This window comes from Urtica dioica, chromosome 3, assembly GCF_054948205.1.
Source record: "Urtica dioica subsp. dioica isolate 48M chromosome 3, U.dioica_male_clone48M_v1_H2, whole genome shotgun sequence".
Taxonomy (NCBI): Eukaryota; Viridiplantae; Streptophyta; class Magnoliopsida; order Rosales; family Urticaceae; genus Urtica; species Urtica dioica.
Window position 1 is genome coordinate 37273236 of NC_142758.1, and position 18226 is coordinate 37291461.

At 35.7% G+C, this 18226-nt stretch overlaps 1 protein-coding gene across 1 annotated transcript; it reads left to right on the top strand.

Moving 5' to 3' along the window:
* The first annotated feature begins 6758 nt into the window (after nucleotides 1-6758).
* On the top strand, nucleotides 6759-11214 carry LOC149402693 (putative peroxygenase 4). The gene is made up of 6 exons (XM_089609728.1): nucleotides 6759-6865; nucleotides 6979-7086; nucleotides 7172-7257; nucleotides 8432-8526; nucleotides 10333-10458; nucleotides 10828-11214. Exons 1-6 carry the CDS (start codon nucleotides 6850-6852, stop codon nucleotides 10976-10978), a joined length of 582 nt encoding a protein of 193 aa, XP_089465854.1. The 5' UTR covers nucleotides 6759-6849; the 3' UTR covers nucleotides 10979-11214.
* The last annotated feature ends 7012 nt before the right edge of the window (nucleotides 11215-18226 follow it).

The window sequence follows — 18226 nt, forward strand, 5'->3', positions numbered from 1 at the left end:
GTAGAAGCTCGAGCTTTTCGACGAACTGAGGACTCGATGGTGCCCTGATTTTTCCTGAAAAACGATTATAATAAAATGTTATGAACAAGTAAATCACTTCGACCCTTACAAGCAAATAAAGACAGTTGCGAAATTGATTGGCCTACTCGGAGAGCTCGCCCATCTCGACTTGAATCGAGGAGCTCGGTCCCCGAGAGAGTGCTCATTGACGGTAAAGTAAAAATATCGACAACCCAAATACTTGTCCTTTGAAGGAAGGGCCGAGATCACTCATTTGCCTGCCGCCTTCGAAAGATAGAAGCATTTCGGGTCATGCTTAGAGTTCGTCTTCACGACGCACAAACGGACTAGGTCCATCACGTCGAGATCAACGCCCTGTTCGTGGGCCACGACCATCAAACCCAGAACAATCCGGACGAAGTTCGGACACATCTGAGGAAGTGTCAGTCCCAGGGCCTCAACAAAATATAAAAGAAGAGTGGGGATCGGGAACCGGAGTCCACACTGATCCAACCAAACTTCGTACATACAACATCGATTGTCAAGGATGGTCTTCACTGTCGCATAAGGGGGAGGAAGAATAAGCCCTATCTCGGGCGGAATTTGATATTTTTGACGAAAAAGGGCGAGATCGGAGCTCTTAACAGACGATGGCAGGCTTATATATTCCACATTCGAAGGGTTGGATCCCGACGGAGGGATCTCCGAAGAAGACATCTTTTGTTTTTGAGAAAAGTGTTTGAAGAAATTCAAAAAATTTGAGGATAATAAAGATTGCAAGGCGAATTGGAAGAAAAACCCTGAGTTCTTCTAACAAATCGAAGCGAAGTCAAAGAAAATAGAGGGAAGTGTAGAGTTCGACAGTCGAACTGAAATGCTAAAAGCCGAAGTCTTAAAAAAAAGTTTGAAACTTTAGAGAGAAAATTAATCTTTTATGCGAAGGGAGAGAAAATAAAAGTTACCTTTCTATGCCGAGTTCGCTGAAAGTTATAAGTAAGAAAGAAGTCTTTTCGAATTTCACTTATTTATAAGCTTTTATATTAAACCGAATTCCTAGAAAAGATGAGTAAATACGAATAAAATAATATAACCGATTTCCCAACCCTTCGACTGCGTCTTGCGTGGACGAACGGCAACGTGCCACGCGTCCGCAATATTCGCCGAAAGCGCTAATTGTCCATAACCCTAAAATAACTTCGCTCCAATATTTCGAAAAATTCGGAATATTTTCAAAATATTCGGGGGCTAACTGTGGGGGTTAAAAATCTACTTTCGAAAATATTATCTCATATTGGGCTTCAATTCAGACCAAGCCCATTATCATCTTTGCAGGTCAGACCGCATATCAGTCTTGGGCCCAGTTCGACTTCGACAAGTCGGCCTAAGATCACCTATGTTCCAGATCGGCCCAGACCTAGTCACACCTTCCAGTTCGACCACGTCGTCCTGACCAGAAGAATCGGCCAGTCAAAGAGAAATCGCGCCACGAGGACCGGGTCTAGGACCAATTCAACCCCGACACTGTGAAACGGATCAGGCAACACGTGTCTTCAACGAAGGAGTCTTGCCTCGTCTATAAATAGGGGATCAGATGTGTATTTGCGGACACAAGTTCAGAATTTATCTTCCAGAATTATTATTTCAGTATTATTGTTTTCAGTGCTGAATTCGCCTACAAGACTTCGTCACTTCGCCCTATTGTAATTCATTTTCGTCATCAATAAAGCCTATTAATAATTTCCTTTTATTATTGCCTTTCATCTTTAAATAGTTTCTTATACGACGTCTTCTGGAACCCCGATAAAATATATATCATATATTAGCATTTTAATATTTGTGATTGTTGATCGATCCAAAAATCGACATCAACAATATTCATATGTAGAAATATTTTAAAAAGAAAGTGAAGTCCACAATTTTATATTACACAAAAATCTCTAAATATCTATATTTTTATTTTTTTCAATTTTTATAACTTTCAATTGCGAGTTTATCAAAATTCTTTTTAAATCTTTGATATTTATAAGTATATTTGGCACAAGCAAAGAGGTCCCTATGAACATTTATAACCCCACTGTCTTCATTGTTTACACAATTTTATATTGTACAATTTATAAACTATGCCTATATACACAATTTTTTTTTCTGCTAATTAATATCATCTCCACTATGTTCATTTATTAGTTTATCATTACAAAATAAGTCTTTTATATCTGAATATGTGTACATTGTTCATTATTATTTTACATTATTTGAGTTTTTTACACACGCATTGAACTACGTTATGACTTGATCATGATGTGCTCAGGTACGTAGGCAGCTCATAAGAAATGCAGTCACAACCCCTCATTCCCCCATTCTCTCCTCAGAGAACGCCTCCGATTGGAGGAACCACATCTCGAGATTTTCGAGTTCCCACACTTGACTCGGTGCGGTCACTTAGTCCGGCATTGGGTTGAACCGCCCAAAACTTTAAATCGTTGTTTATTTGCGTGCGACAACACTAATCCAAAAGAGAGATGATTGATTAGAGACTAAGGAGGGTAAAGTTAAGAATATAAATAAGAAAATGCTTTAATTGTGATTTTTTTAATTTTTCTGGTAGGACCTCTTTTATAGGAAATGGTAGGAGTTATATTTATATTTTTTATTGGCTTTGATCATTGGATCCCAATAATATATAAACAAAATACTCTCTTTCGTCCATATATTCGTATGAACTTGATAACATATCCAATTTGTGGGTCACATAATTGAGATTTAAAAAAAAAAAAAAACTAAACCAGTTGTATTAAAAGCTCAAACTACAACATCATTTATAATAGCCTTCGCAGCACATGGCAGAGCATGCTCCGATAACATGATTGACAACTTGAAGTCAATGAAATATTTAGCAAGACTATGGGCCACAATATTACAAACGCGGGGTATAAACACAACACTCGCTCAATCAAACAACTTCAACAATTTCAAAATGTCGCCAGGTTACCAGTCTCCATTTGATCGTGTTGACCACTCCTAGGCAATCCGATTGACTGATGATGCATTCCAGCCGCCTCACACGTTGCTTGAGCTCCTCTAAAAATTGCCAAAGCCTCAGCAAGTTGAGAAGAGATGCAACAGTGCTCGAACCAGATCCTCGGCCACTCCAGATGCCCTCGATGATCTCATGCAACACCCCCCAAACCGAAGTGACTTCCTTGACCTGATACAGTTGCAGCCACGCTAACCTCCAATGTGCCCGGAGGTGGTGCATGCCAACTTGGCACTGACGAGGGACGGTCCGTAGTCAGATTTAGTCTATCTTTGGCATTCTGAAACTCCTCCAAATATCTACCCGCCCAGTCCACAACCTCGATGTCCTCTCTTCTCCGCTTCTCAGCAAGTCCATTGTTCCTATTATTCCAGATTGTCCACATAAGCACCAACAAAAATTCAGCCTCCTTTGTTATAAGAGTCGAGATCGCCGTGAAGACGTAGTCCACAGGATTCTTCGAATGGCTATTTCCCGATAATTCCGGAAAAGCTCGTCCATCAATAAGCCTTCTTGATCTTTTTGCATTTCCAAATAGCATGGCAGACCGACTCCTCTCAGAACGCACAAAGAGGGCAGCTCAACATCAATGTACATGCCCTTACTAGCCAGTTTGATGCGAGCCAGAATCTATCCCTTGCGAACCCGCCACGCAAACAATCCGACCTCGTTGAGGATAGACAATTTTCAAAGCTTCTTCCACCAATCTTGGCTCACTGTGGAATTCAACGAGCTCGCCGCAATTATCGATTTCATTGCGACATGATACATTCTTTTCATCGAGTACTCACTGTCCTTGGAGAAGTGTCACACGATGGAATCTGGGCCTTCAAATTCTGCACTAAGGAATACCCAAAATAGCATTGGAATGCTCATCCCTAAACATGGCCCGGATTAGTGGAGCGTCCCATGAGCCGGAAGCAAATTTCATATCGCATACCTTCATCCCATCTGGTAGCCAAAGGGTCAATAAGACCAAAAGTTATAGGGCGCGGAATCCATCTGTCCTAAAAAATGATCATTGATTCTCCATTATCGATCTGCCACCTAGATCCAGCTTCAATGATTTTGCGGCTCCACACCAATCCTCTCCAAACACTCGAGCTACTAGAACCACAAGAGGCAGACCAAATATGTCCATCGGGAAAGTAACTAGCACGCATCACCTTATTCGCCAACATCTCCAGGAATCTGCTCTCTAGATATTCTTAGCTAGCAAGACTTTGTTGAACATCTGGATATCACGAAATCATAAGTCACCATCCATCTTACTTCGGCACAGTTCCGGCCATTTAGCCCAATGCATCTTCCGGTGATCCCCTATGTCCTCCAACCAAAATCCGGCAATGGCGCGGTGAATATCGTTTTTAATTCTCTTTGGGAGTTGGAAACAGCTCATGACATAGACGGGAATCGCTTGAAGAACAACCTTTACCAACATTCTCTCTCGGCTTGAAAAACGAGCGCAATTGAGATTTGTTTGAAAACTGTTTATGTATGTTTTGTACACATTAATTAACTAGTCATTTTTTTTCTTAAAATTAATATAATTGTTTTTAGCATTTTTCGCGTTCACAAAAGTGTATGAAAATGAAATAAACTAATTCTTTGAAACAGAATGTATGTGAACGCATTTCTCAAAAAGATAAAATGGGAAAGTTAAAGTGAAACGACAGAAAATACACGTGGACAAAATATATTTGATCGCATTGTGGCGGCTAACCTCTCGTGAAAAATTTGTCACTAACTCGTATCCTTGAGATTTTATTAACCGAATTTTGGAAATTTGTGTGATCAATGAGAACATTATTTTTAAATAATGAAGTGTACGAAAATGAAGTAAAATTCTCTGTACAAAAAGTATGTGATCTCAAAAAGATAAAAGAGGAAAGTAAAAGCGAAACGTAAAGAAAGAAAAAAACCAAAAAAAATTGGAGAAATCAAGCAAAGGAAGAATTCCACAAAATGAGTAGAAAACGTGTAAACAGTGTCAAGTATGGGACCTGTGCCACGACATCCCACTAGCAAACGAGTGAAACATATCCATTAACGAAACAACATGTACAACACATAAACTTTGTGAGAATCATGATCACGTAGCATTAATGCAAGCGTAGTTATTGCTTCCAAGTTTGAAATCGCTTTTTAAGAAGTTTAGAGGTTGCTTCTATCTTTTTGGCAAAACAAAAAGAAAACAGATCCAAGTTTGTAATATAAGCGAAATTATTCCTTGCGGTTTTTCTTCTATTGCGTTTATTGATATTTTGAGATGTAAATTTTTCATATGTTCAAAGATTTATGTCATTAATCTAAACTTACGTAAATTTATGTTATAATCAATGTTTTATGTTATTTGTGATTTAGAAATCTTTAATTTTTCATATTTTTTTTCAATATATACATTAGGTGCTATATCACTTACAAATTTGATTCAAGAAAATTATTATATTTTTTTAAAGGGAAAAAGGGCCTCTCTCCCACCGTCGAAAGGTGTTACGGAGAGGGAAAACAGACCCTCATACATCGATATCAAACTATGACAAATCCGTCACACCTCTCTCGCACAAGGAACGAGAGATTCCTTAACGCAATGAATACGAAAGCTCGGGATTGAGCGGCTCATTTACAAACTATGTGGGCTACACAATTTGCATTCCTCAGAGTGCATTTAAATTGAACAGGACCAAAGTCTTTTACATAATCCAACATAGAAAAAAAAATAAACCAAAATGCTCTTATTTAAGCACAGACTTTGCCGCAACCAGACTAGTCTTATCACCTTGATTATCACCTTCAAACATCACCTTGCTCACACTATGAAGTCTCGCAATTCGCATGCTGAGAAGACCCTGTATAGCTCTGCTTCCGCAGTTGAGCCCATAGTGATAGGACTGACCCAGAGACAAAAAATTTTACCCCTAAAATCTCTAGCAACCACACACACAGTTGCTTCGTCAGACTTGAAAGAAGCGTCGGTATTGACAAAACTATGATTCATCCAACAGATTTCCGGCGACACTTTTGGCTTCTTCGAGATGATTTTTGTTTCATGACTCTAAGTTGTTCGCTAGATTTGGCTCTGATACGGATCAGAGATTGGTCTAAATTAGCCTTCATGCCCTTGGCCCATTTGTTATTCCTAGAATACAAAATTTTCTCAAGAAGAACCACCGCTATAATGATAAATCCATAAAATTCCACGCAAGCCTTGTTCCAGACCTCGTTCGCATGAATCGGGGAGATCACAACGACTTTACCATCTTCCACGGCCTTGACAAGAGTCGCCGCCAGTTTGCTTTCCAAAGTCATTAAGAAACATAACTGCACTGATTGATATCGCGACTGGATGCCAATGAATAGTGATCATAATGCTATATATCGAGTCATCTTTGATACCTTAATGGTATGTCTAATATCTCTAAGAGAAATACCGGATTGCGTTGCCACCGAATCAAGATAGCCATCCACCCCTCAAGCCTCCCGTACACTTTGTCTCGAGATAGTCATGATCAAAGGACTTCATCCGGCTTTTCCCAATAACGGGTATCAAATATAAAATAATTCAGAGGGAGCAAATATGAAAGAATATATAATTTTGGGCTAAAACATAAAGTTTAAGATAAAACTTTTAATTTTCAAAACTTCAAGGCAAAAAAAAAAATTAAAAGTTGATGGATCCATATATAATGAGATAATGGTGCTACGCAATAGAAAACCATCTCTCTCTCTCTCTCTCTCTCTCTCTCTCTCTCTCTCTCTCCCTTAAGTTCTTTGCTTCTACAAACCGCCTCGTAGTCTTGGAAGGCAATATTCCCATGGCTTCCTCTGCCGGTAATCTCATAGATAATTGTCGGTCACCTATTTCCAATGTCTAAGCAAATGTTTGTTTTGTTCTAATATTATTATTGAATTCGAACGTTGTTGTGTAATGTTTGAGATTATAGATCACAAAGGTACATTCGTAGCGAGTGAAACCAATGTTCTCCAAAAGCATGTTGCATTCTTCGACCGGAATAATGACGGCATCGTTTATCCCTGGGAGACCTTTCAAGGTCTTATATTTTTCTTAATTCCTCTAATTTTTTTTATGCGCAACAAACGTTTTTTTTTTCTTCAATTAATTTTATTACGTAACAGGATTCAGGGCAATTGGGTGTGGAATTCCGTTGTCTACCGTTGCTGCCATCTTCATCAACTTGGGTCTCAGCCGTAAAACTCGCCCTGTAACTCTCTCTCTCTCTCTCTCTCTCTCTCTCAATGTTGATCCCTATTTTTTCACAACGAAATTTTACAAAGTATATTGACACTTTGGTTATTCTACAAAACCTGAGTTCCAAGTACCGTTCTTACAAAGATAATTGCAGTTATGAGAAATAGCTAGCAGCCCGTAATCGTACACTTATCTTGATAATTTATGTTTAGTGTTATAAAAACTTAATTTATTTATAAGAAAAAGAACAATAATTCCGCTGCTAGTACTTTGATATTATAAAATATTACTTAGAATTACAATGAATTACATCTCTTTTATATCATTAAACTTTGCACATTACAGATAACCATAGATATTTTTCAGAATTTGGAATATTGTTTTTCACCAAAATATTCTCCATGTATTTCGAATAATTTGAATAGGAAATTGTTCTCTTTTTTGCCAACTTAGACCCATAAAGTATTGCTCATTCCCGTACACGGGAAAAAAAAAAAAAAAAAAAAAAAAAAAAAAAAAAAAAAAAAAAAACGTAAAAAAAAAGAAGTAGAATTCTTATTATTTAATTTTTTTGTTTATGTAATGGAAAATTTTCTGCGAATTTTTTTTACCAAAAAAGGTAGCTATTGGAAATGTAGGGTTAAAGTGGAAAATCTTAAATGGAATAGAATACATATGTCCAGACAGTAATCAGAATATGGTAAAAATCGAATTTTTTTTCCTTCAAATATTTTTTATGACGACCTTAAATACATTAAAATACATAAATAAACTTTTCTCTCACAGTTTTAATTTTCTTTAAATTTTCAATAAATTCGGGTTTCAAGCTAAAGCCAAAATGGATGGGATTTTAAGTATTTGGTGATGTAGTTAAATAGTCAATTTAAAGTTATGAATTTGTAAAATAATCAAAATTTGTCTTAATTTAGTGAAATAGTCTAAATGTGCAATAATTTGGTTTCAATTTTTTTTTTATCTCAAGACTAATTTTTTTTAAAAGTGATAAATTACTTATAATAATCGTCAAAAAAATTTAATCTAGCAGTAAAAAAAATTTGAAAACGTAAATTTAGTTACTTTGCTGAAAAATTGTAACTTTGAAGGCGAAAAAAATTGCATATGGTAATATTCCTTGGTTTGTTAAATGCATATAACCTATGGCCTTGTGTTCTATGATTTTAATTTAGGGAAAATCGATGTCTCTACTTTTCCCTATTGAGATAGGTAACATCCACAAGGCCATCCATACGAGTGATTCTGGCGTATATGACAGCGAAGGGAGGTTTGTAACATTAACTTCGCTTTCCATTTTTCTAGATCAGTGTGAATATAAGAATTGCAAGTATCATTATTATCACCATTATTGTTATTAATTTATCTAATATAGGAAAGTTACTTGAAGACATATCCTAATCACATCTACTTCAATATATTACTTTACTCTTTAGCCAATTCATTGCCCAATAGCTCCTAAACGTTAGCAGTATATAGTAGCGGTGAGATAAAAATTCTATAAAAGAATATTTAAGCAACAAGAAGAAAATTAAATCGTTCAATATCGATAGAATCATAGTATACCTGTCTTACAAAACTACATTATTTTTTTATTGCATACCATACATAACTACTTTTGCAGCCTGGCTTCTTTCTTATTAAGACTCAAACTTACCTCTCTTTTTTTTTTTTTTTTTGTATAAAATATTCTCAAGCTATCTTATACAGAAGGAAATAATCTTTAAATCATTTTTTTGTGATCATCCTTCAACCTGTCAGATTTTTAATTTTTGTTCCTCAAATTTTAATTTTTAGCATTCCACTTCGTTCAAATATAAAAATTAAAAAAAATTGTACGTGTTGAACAATATACTAATTCTAATGCTTATTTTAGGAATATGAGTCATTATTATTAAGTATTATATTGCAGAAAACTCTAGAAGTAAAACAGTTTGAAAAATAATATATTTTACAGGAGTCGTAGATTTTAAATACTAGAAAACAAGGTATATGTATTTCTTATTTCGTAGGTTTAAAATGTTGATTGAGTTCACTAAATATTTTTTTGAAATTCTAATAATGCGTAAATACATTTTAAACAGAAAGGTCCTATTATATTAGACACGTGCAAATTTTCTCAAACCTTTGACATATTTTCAAATAAAATGGACCAAAAGACATTGAATACTAATATTTCGAAACTAAATAATGAAACGCGTTTTACGTTTTGAAGACTCACACACACAAAGACAACAAAGTAGAGGGTTTATTTGTAAGTTTTGTCCAATAGGAAGCAATGACTGCAAGTATTTTGTTGCACATGCACATGCACATGTTCGTATTTAATTATATATTTAACTTAAACCTTTCATTGACGTGATACCACTTTAGTAAGTGGTTGATGATAATGAACAATTCACACATGCTTCCCATTGCCTTCTTTTATCGGAACCTTTTTCTTATAACTTTTTGTCAGTACAGACTACCGAAATAATTAATATTTCTTTGGTCTGAATTGGGTTGTCTCTTTCGAATATTCTTATCGGTAAAATTTGAAATATATATTGTTATTTAATGGCGCTTTTATATGCAGCTTAAACTTTTACCTATAGCCTAATTAACTAGCTATGTTTTGTAGTATATGATCGGCATGAGGGATAATGCCCTCAACTACGACTATTTATTGTATTATAATTAACGAGTTTTTAAGTAATTAAGTCGCTAATAATCTGTACGTTGTTTTTTTAGAACGAATCTGTACATTGTTAAATAATTAACTTTTCGTAAATTATAAGTAAATAGTTATTGTTAAATATTAACTTTTTGTAAATTATAAGTAAATGGTTATTCAAATAACGTGTAATCGTATTGATAATTTGAGTATTTCGTATATGTCTTTTTGTATATTATGTCAATTTGAATATTTATATAAATTTGATAATATTAAAAAAATGATTATTTATTTATAATTAATTAAAAATTGATTATATAACAATTTTTTTATGTTTATAAGACTATTTATCTAAGGAACCATTATAAATAATATGCAACTTTTTGTATTGCAAATAAAAATCTATCGGTATAATATTTACAGATTTGTTCACGCAAAGTTTGAAGAGATGTTTCAAAAGCATGCCCATACTCATTCACATGCATTAACGTCAGATGAAGTGTCGTCGCTACTAAAGGGAAATAGAGTTCCCAAAGACTACAGAGGATGGTGAGTTTTCTTTTTCCAATTTTATATCTAGTTATTAATATTACAATTCATAATGTACATAGCTAGCTAGAAATCATTGAGAAAGTTGCACAAAAAAGCAAACTAGTATTCGCTAATTCAAGAATAAAGTAAAATACCCTACATGTTTACACATTCATTGTAAAATAATCCACGTGAGACCTTGAATATAAAGGTTACATAATAACAATTTGGTGAGTTATTTAATTTACGAAACAAACATGGGGATTTTAGCTGCTGAATAATTAATTTAGGTGTAATTTTTTAAGACAGCACGTAGAACTTAACTCATTTATTAATAATGCAATATCAACGTGTACGTTTGACATTACGTACGATAAATTAATAAAGGGTCGCTGCATGGAGCGAATGGAAGATATTATACGTGCTTTGCAAGGATAAGAATGGCCTGTTACAGAAGGAAACAATTAGAGCTGCTTACGATGGAAGCTTATTCGAAGGGCTAGAGAAGGAACGTTTGTCCAAGAAAAAGAAAGTCTAATCTAAAAATTGGCTGTGTTAATTTATTATTGTTTGCTATTTATTGTCTAAACATTTGTATTACCGATAAGTGAATGTGACATCTTTTCTTTTTTTTTTTCATTTTCTGAAAGTTACTGAATCTGTTATGTAAAAGTCTGAGGTATTTCAATGTATTGATTGAGCAGGAGCTGTGAAAATATAGAACTGTAAGTACAAGTGTAATCAGATTGAGTTAATCAGCTTTTTCATGTGCTAGCAACTCAAATCACTACAAGCCTGCAACTAATTTTTTATTTTTCAAATCCAAAGTAATACGATTATAAGATAAAACTAAACCAAATCAAACCAAAAACAATCGAGCTGGTTTGAATTAGTTTATTCGGATTATGTTTGTAGAAATACAACTCTATAATTCACATAACATTATATATATATATATATATATATATATATATATATATTGTATCTAATATGTTATGTTAAATAAAATAAAAGTTTTTCTTACCTTGAAAAAGTCTACGTACTACAATAAAATTATGCATACTCTTAATAATAAAAATTTGGGAAAATATCACATTTATACCCTGTGTTTTAGTGAAATGTCGAGTTTAACCCTCGGTTTTCAAAAATGTCGAGTTCATACCATCTGTTTAACTAAAATGACGAAATTATACCCTGAAATGAATAACAGCGTCACAAATCTCCCTTTCATTGATATTAACTCTTATATAAGAAAAACCAAATCAAATCTAAATCAGTGCTCTAACTTCCAAATTCTCAATTTTGAAATAAAAATAGCCTTAAATTGAAATTAAATAATAAAACTCATACCTCCTAAGAAATGACTTCATTCCGTGTTCGAATTGTAACTCTAAATTCTGGATTCTCTGTTCGAATATGCGATTTTGATGACTATCAACTATCGATATTTACCCATTTGCCTCTTTCTGTGTTCTTCACGATTAAGAGACTGTTGTTTATTTTTTAGTTTTTAAATAAATTACATATATGCCGCGAATGAATAAAGATAATTGGTGTTTATATATACATATTATAGTCAACGTCAATGAAAAGTCAATAAAAAGAATATTCGTGACACTGTTGTCTATTTCAGGGTATAATTTCATCATTTTAGTTAAACATGGGGTATAATTTCGTCATTTTAGTTAAACAGAGGGTATGAACTCGACATTTTTGAAAACCGAAGGTTAAACTCGACATTTCACTAAAACACAGGGTATAAATGTGTTATTTTCCCTAAAAATTTACATATATTCTCAATCAATATAGTAGAAGCTATTATGTTTAATTTTATTATGTCACATTAATATTATTAAAAAGAGATAGGTTTTGTTGCAATTTCATATATTATATTTAGAATCTTAATAAAAAAAATAAGGGTTTAATATCATCGGGTTCATTTGGTCCAACCCAATCGCACGGCCATCGAAAACCAACCCGAAAGACTTGAACTTTACTATACCATAAGTTTTATTTCAAAATGTGACCGTGAGAATAAAGAATGTAAAAGGAAAATTTAATCCTTAATTTTACACATATTATTTTTCTAATAGTTTTAAACTAATTAAATAAGATTAATGACATGTAAAATTCTGATCGGTTAATGACAATATGAAAAAGATTAACATTTGGTTGTGTGCCCTATGTTGCAAGTTGATATTTTTAAAGTAAAGATATGCAACGAATTTTATTTTGTTAAATTAAGTAATAATTTAAATAATTTAATTGTACCTGATTCTTAATTCTTAGTGACTGAACTATTGTCACAAGGACCCAAACTTTGGTTGTGCAACTTAGTCATAAAGAGATGTTGGCTTTATCCTTGATAAGGTGTTGGTCTTGATTCCATGATATTTGGAATTAGTGACTCATACACATGAATTTAAGGATATAAATAAGCTTGAAACTCAGACACACCGAAGCAACATTATTATATTTGAAATAAGTTCTCTCTATAAGCACTCGGCTGTAGCTTGTTTATAACTTGGCCGAGAATTTCAAGTAACCATTTGACTAAGAAAATTATTTATAATCACTTCTTGTAGTACACTTTTTTTTTTACTGAGGTGAAGATTATTGTCGTTGCTTGTGCACATTTCATTAATGTGAAATCCAAAAAAAAATTAGGCTATTCAGAAATAAGAAATTTGGTGTATCTTATATCACTCTCTCCTCTCTCCTGGTTAAAACCCCCAAATCGTTTTCTCTACAGATACCCTAAAAATTTATTTTTGCCGCCGCCCCTCTGGGTTCGGACGCGTCTCTGGGCTACCCAGCGACTCGGCTCCGTCCCGGGGGGAGGGCGTCTCGCCTCTGCGATTCCGGCGATCCTTCTTTTCTCCGTTTGGCGTTGTCCTGGACCTCCTCTGTTCTGCCCTGCCGCCGCCGTGCTCGCACGCCTCCACCAGATCTGCTACGTGGTTCACCTCCACCTCGTTCTGTTGGTCTCTTGCCCGCTCGGGCCTCTGCGTCCACCCCCGCAAAGTTTCTTTACCGTCTCTCGTTTCCTTCGACGTGCTTGGCGGAAGATCTCTGCGGCGTGAGTCTGAGACTTTTTGTTGGAGAGCTCCGGCGTGAAGGTGGCTCCGGACTCCTACGGTGCGACCGCCGTCCGCGTCGGACTCCTACGGTGCGACCGCCGTCCGCGTCTAACCCTCGCAGTGTGGCTCTCAGCGTGTCGTCGTTGTGCGCGTCCGCGTCCGAGCTACCGTTCTCCGACCGTAGTGCGACCGCCGTCGGTGTGCGCCGCCGGGCTCTTTCTCTCCGATCGTTGTGCGACTGACGAAGGTTCGCAGATCTGGGGTTGGTTGGATCTGAGGTGGTAGTATATCTGGGTTTTTGTGGTTGGTTTACTGGTTTTCAGTTTAGCTATAGGGCGGTTGGAGTATGGATCCTTTTAATTTTTATTATGCTTGTTTTGTTTTGGTTTGTTTTGGACTCGGATTAGCCGTAGTCTCATCTCCCGTAGTGGATTTTCTGTTACATTTTTATCTATGCAGGTTGAAGAGCCACCCTATTCGTGGTTATCGGACCGAGTTTGGTTGGATTTTTCCATCGCCAATCTTTGGGTTTTTTAACGAGCCTCTTGTGTGCTCTGTTGGTGCTTGTAATTCTTCCCGTTGTCGGAAGTTTGCACATATCGTACTTTTACCAAACTTTAGTGTTAGATTCACATCGACTTAGGTCTTGGTAATCCATGTACTAAGGTGTTATTCTCCTGTATTGATGGGTTTTTTACCCAATTTTAATGGACAATCCGTACTATTCAAAAAAAAAAAAAATTGGTGATTGCATATCAAATATCCAAATTTTGAACTAAAAATGTTATGTATGAAATAAGTTACTTTTGTAGTGATTATACCTAATTATAACTATTCTTTCTCTACAGAAGATTAATTTGGGGATATAGTCAATACTCAATATTAGACTAGAGTCCCTGAAATACCCTTTCTCCATTTCCACCTCTCTCCCTCCCACGTTTAATCCAGTCTCTTCTGCGAGCTCCATCCCCATCGCCACAAAACTCTCCCCATACTTATCCTTCGATTTAACGATCAACACCTTTGCCGGAAAAACCACCACAGAGCTCCATGGAAGCGAACCAGAACATCGTCAGCGAAGAGAACTCCTACTCTAGATCTAGACGGAGAAGAGTGAAAGCGAATAGAGGAGGAGAGTCTGATCGAAATTGACCTCCTCAGCCAAGTCCAGTGATGGAGACAATCACGAAAAAAACACACACACACACACGCTCTCTCCTTCATGCAGAGCCGCCACACAAAATTGTCGACCACCGTCGAGAATCAGCCTCCGCCGCCGGCGTCGGAAGAGGAGAACAACGACAAGTCAAAATCTGGAAGTTTACGGCAACGAGTCACTGCTATTTTTCCTTCCTATCGCTCTTTTATCTCTGTCGCTATCTCGTCTCCGTTTGATTTCTCTTATTTTTCTGATTCCGACAATTCAAATCACAATCTTTCCATTTCGATTGTTACTCTTCTTTCTCGCGATTTCAATAAAAAGGTGTATTCTATTCACTCTCTTGATTAATTCATTGATTTGGTCTCTCTTTCTTTCGGTTTGTAAAATCCAGTTTTCTTTGTTTGTTTTATATATGTACGAACATGTATAACTTTCATTCGATTTTGAAGCAATTGATGAAAGCTCTGACCTCTTCTTTTTTTAAAGGAGTCATTTCATTTTCGTGATTCGTAGATTTATTTACGAGAGTTGTTTTTTTCTGACATAAATATAAAATAATATTATATATATATATATATATATATATATATATATATATATATATATCCAATGCCAGAGACGACAATCGGAGAGTCCTCATCTCCGAATTCCAAGTGTATCTCCGCTTGGACGAGCTTAGACGCGCTCAAATTGAAGGCCGTGTTTGACATTATTTTGGCAACGACGGAGGGTGAGGAGGATTCGCCGTCCTTCCGTTGATGTGCCTCGTCGGAAGTGGCAGCTCGGATCAATGCGTTGTCGGGGAGTGATTGTGTTTTTTGTGATTCGAATTCCAGGAATCTCAGCGAAAGAACCGGATTGAACCAGTTCCGATTTCGAACTAATCCAGTTTTTGTGTCAATTTACTCGTTGATTTCGATAAAGCCGAGTAAGAAACGGCTCAGGTTGGCAATGGCTCATACCTTGCCACTGTGTCCGCTCAGCGACGTGATCATCTTCCTCTTCTCTGTTGTTCGGATTCTTACCAACACGCCCCCTTGAGCTGGATGGTTGTCTTCATCTTCTAGGAGTAGGCGAGAGCTGAGTTCATGAAAGCATGCTTCAAGAAGAGCTTTGGTGAACATGTCAGCGAGATTATCTCCGGTGGCACATAACAATCTTTGATTGATTTATCAGCTACCGAGTCACGAATGTAGTGAATATCCACTTCACACCAAATAATAGCCGCTGAAGGTGAAGGATTAACGTTCAGCTCACCAAGTAAGGAGCGAAGCCACACCAGCTCGGTTGACGTTTGAGCGAGTGCCCCGTATTCGGAGTCTGTGCTGGAGCGAGATACAACCTTTTGCTTGTGTGCAGACCAAGCTATCAGGTTGCCACCAAAGAGTATACTACATATTCGGTAGTAGATCCAAGTCAACATTGTCAGCTCATCACCACCTCAGTGCCAGCTCACAATCTACTACTCGAGTAACAAACTCTCACGCGTAGATGGTTGTGTGTAACTAACTCATCAGTAGAAGCTTAAATTATATATTACTAATTGTAACTGATTGCAATCATTTTCAATCAAATCATCAATGAATCATGTTAGAACGATTCACAGATCCTCTCCATCTATCCCTATCTTCTTCTCTTTTGTTTCTTCTCTTTGCACTTTTTATTTTAATTTATTTGATACAATAGTTTGTGTGACCGTGGCGATCCTGGGAATTAACGAATCATGTACTTGGAACGAGGGTAATTTATTTATTGCTGGTACTAATTAGTTGAGCTAGATGTGGTCTGGGAGAAAAAGAATGTGGTGTTTGAAATTGATGATTTGGAATAGTTAGCCCGGGTGTTTAGCTTTCACTTAATAAGATTTACTATTTTTCTACCGCTAATAAGATTTACTGTTGTTCTTATTACTGTTAATAAAATTTATTGTTGTTCTTATTGCCGCTAATAAGATTTAATGTTGTTCTTGTTACGATCAATAAGATTTATTGTTGTTCTTGTTACGGTTAATAAGATTTCACTACTACAAAAACAGCTTTTAGAAGCGACGCAATTTTTTAGAAGCGACAATGACATGTATCAATTAGAAGAAGCGACCAGTCGCCTCTATTGTCAATGGTGTCCACAAGAAGAGTAATAGTCATTACTTACGTACATTTGATGTAATAAAGAGTCTCACAAAAACTCTTGCTTGTAACTGCTGAATAATTAATAAAAGTTGAAACGTTCATTCATTCTTCCTTGTCTGTTTCAAACTTTATGATAAACTATAGTCTTTAGTCTTTTAACAAACCTAACAATAAATGAAGAGTCAAATATAGATTTGCATGAACAAAATCTTCATGATTTGCTTAAAACAGCATATCCACAATCTAAGGATCAAAGGGCTATTGATTTCAGTATGATTGTTAGGAGAATCTATGATGTCTGGTTATGAGGCATAGAGAGTTGAAGACTCTATAGTTCATCATAGGTATCTTCGGAAGGTACTGAATTGACCAGTGCACTTCTAGAGACATTGTAAGAACAAACCATTTAACCTCTTCTGTCTCAGAGTTACTATGTATGAATTGCATCATGCTTACCTCAATCCTGAAATGAGACATGTCATTTCATAGCTTACGTATTCTCATTTGAGAAAGTCAGAGTTCTAGATTCACTATGTGATATAGACAAGACCTATTGGTGAAATACTAAGTTATGAAGATGTCATGAACAACTTTGTGAAGATCTCATAGATATGGAATTCATGTACAAGATTGCTGAAATGCAATGTATATCACCTCATACTTTGTTCCTTGGAATGTGAATAAATGAACTGGTCAATGTCCAAATTGAATCGTGACTCTTTTGGATGAATCAATGTGACTTGTTAGCTCCTCGTCAATACATTGTTTCTAACTTATTCAGAAGCGACAAAGGAGTTGAGGAAATAACAACTAGAAGGGTAAAATGGTAATTTTGTAAATCCCATCTAGTTGATGATATTCATGAAGGGTAAATATAGATAATATTCAATGGATACACTCATTACAATTAAGAAGAATTCTTGAGTAGAAAATATATTCATTTGAACTGAGAGATTTCAGTGTCAACTCTTTAGCGGAGTCAGTTGACATTAAACTAGAACTTGGAAAAGGTTTGTGAACTTTTGAGTCCAAGTATGCTAGCTCAAGCTTTTTTCATTTGGATCCATGAGCTCACTACCACAAGTCATTAAAGTAGGATTAGTTGAACAAGAAAGCTAAGTCAAAACAAGTTCAAATGTTGAACTAGACAAGTTTTACGAAAATTGTCTACAGGGTAATTTTGTCCTTTTGGACAAATGATGGTATGAATGTCAATAAATAAGTTTTTTGACATTGTCATATGATGTCAATGAATTCATGTCACAAGGCCACATTAAATAATTAAGCCTTGGGGATTGAATTTCATTTCATGGAATTTTATGTGAAAATTATAAATGGGCTTTTCTTATATTGTCATGAACAAATAAATAAATATCTAGAAGCATGTTCTAGAAGCCTTAAAAAACGTCCAAGCA

Coding starts and splice junctions, on each gene's coding strand:
- LOC149402693 (XM_089609728.1), top strand. Junction 7,258..8,431: donor TCAGCCGTAAAACTCGCCCT/GTAACTCTCTCT, acceptor ATTTTAATTTAG/GGAAAATCGATGTCTCTACT. Junction 10,459..10,827: donor CCCAAAGACTACAGAGGATG/GTGAGTTTTCTT, acceptor AAATTAATAAAG/GGTCGCTGCATGGAGCGAAT.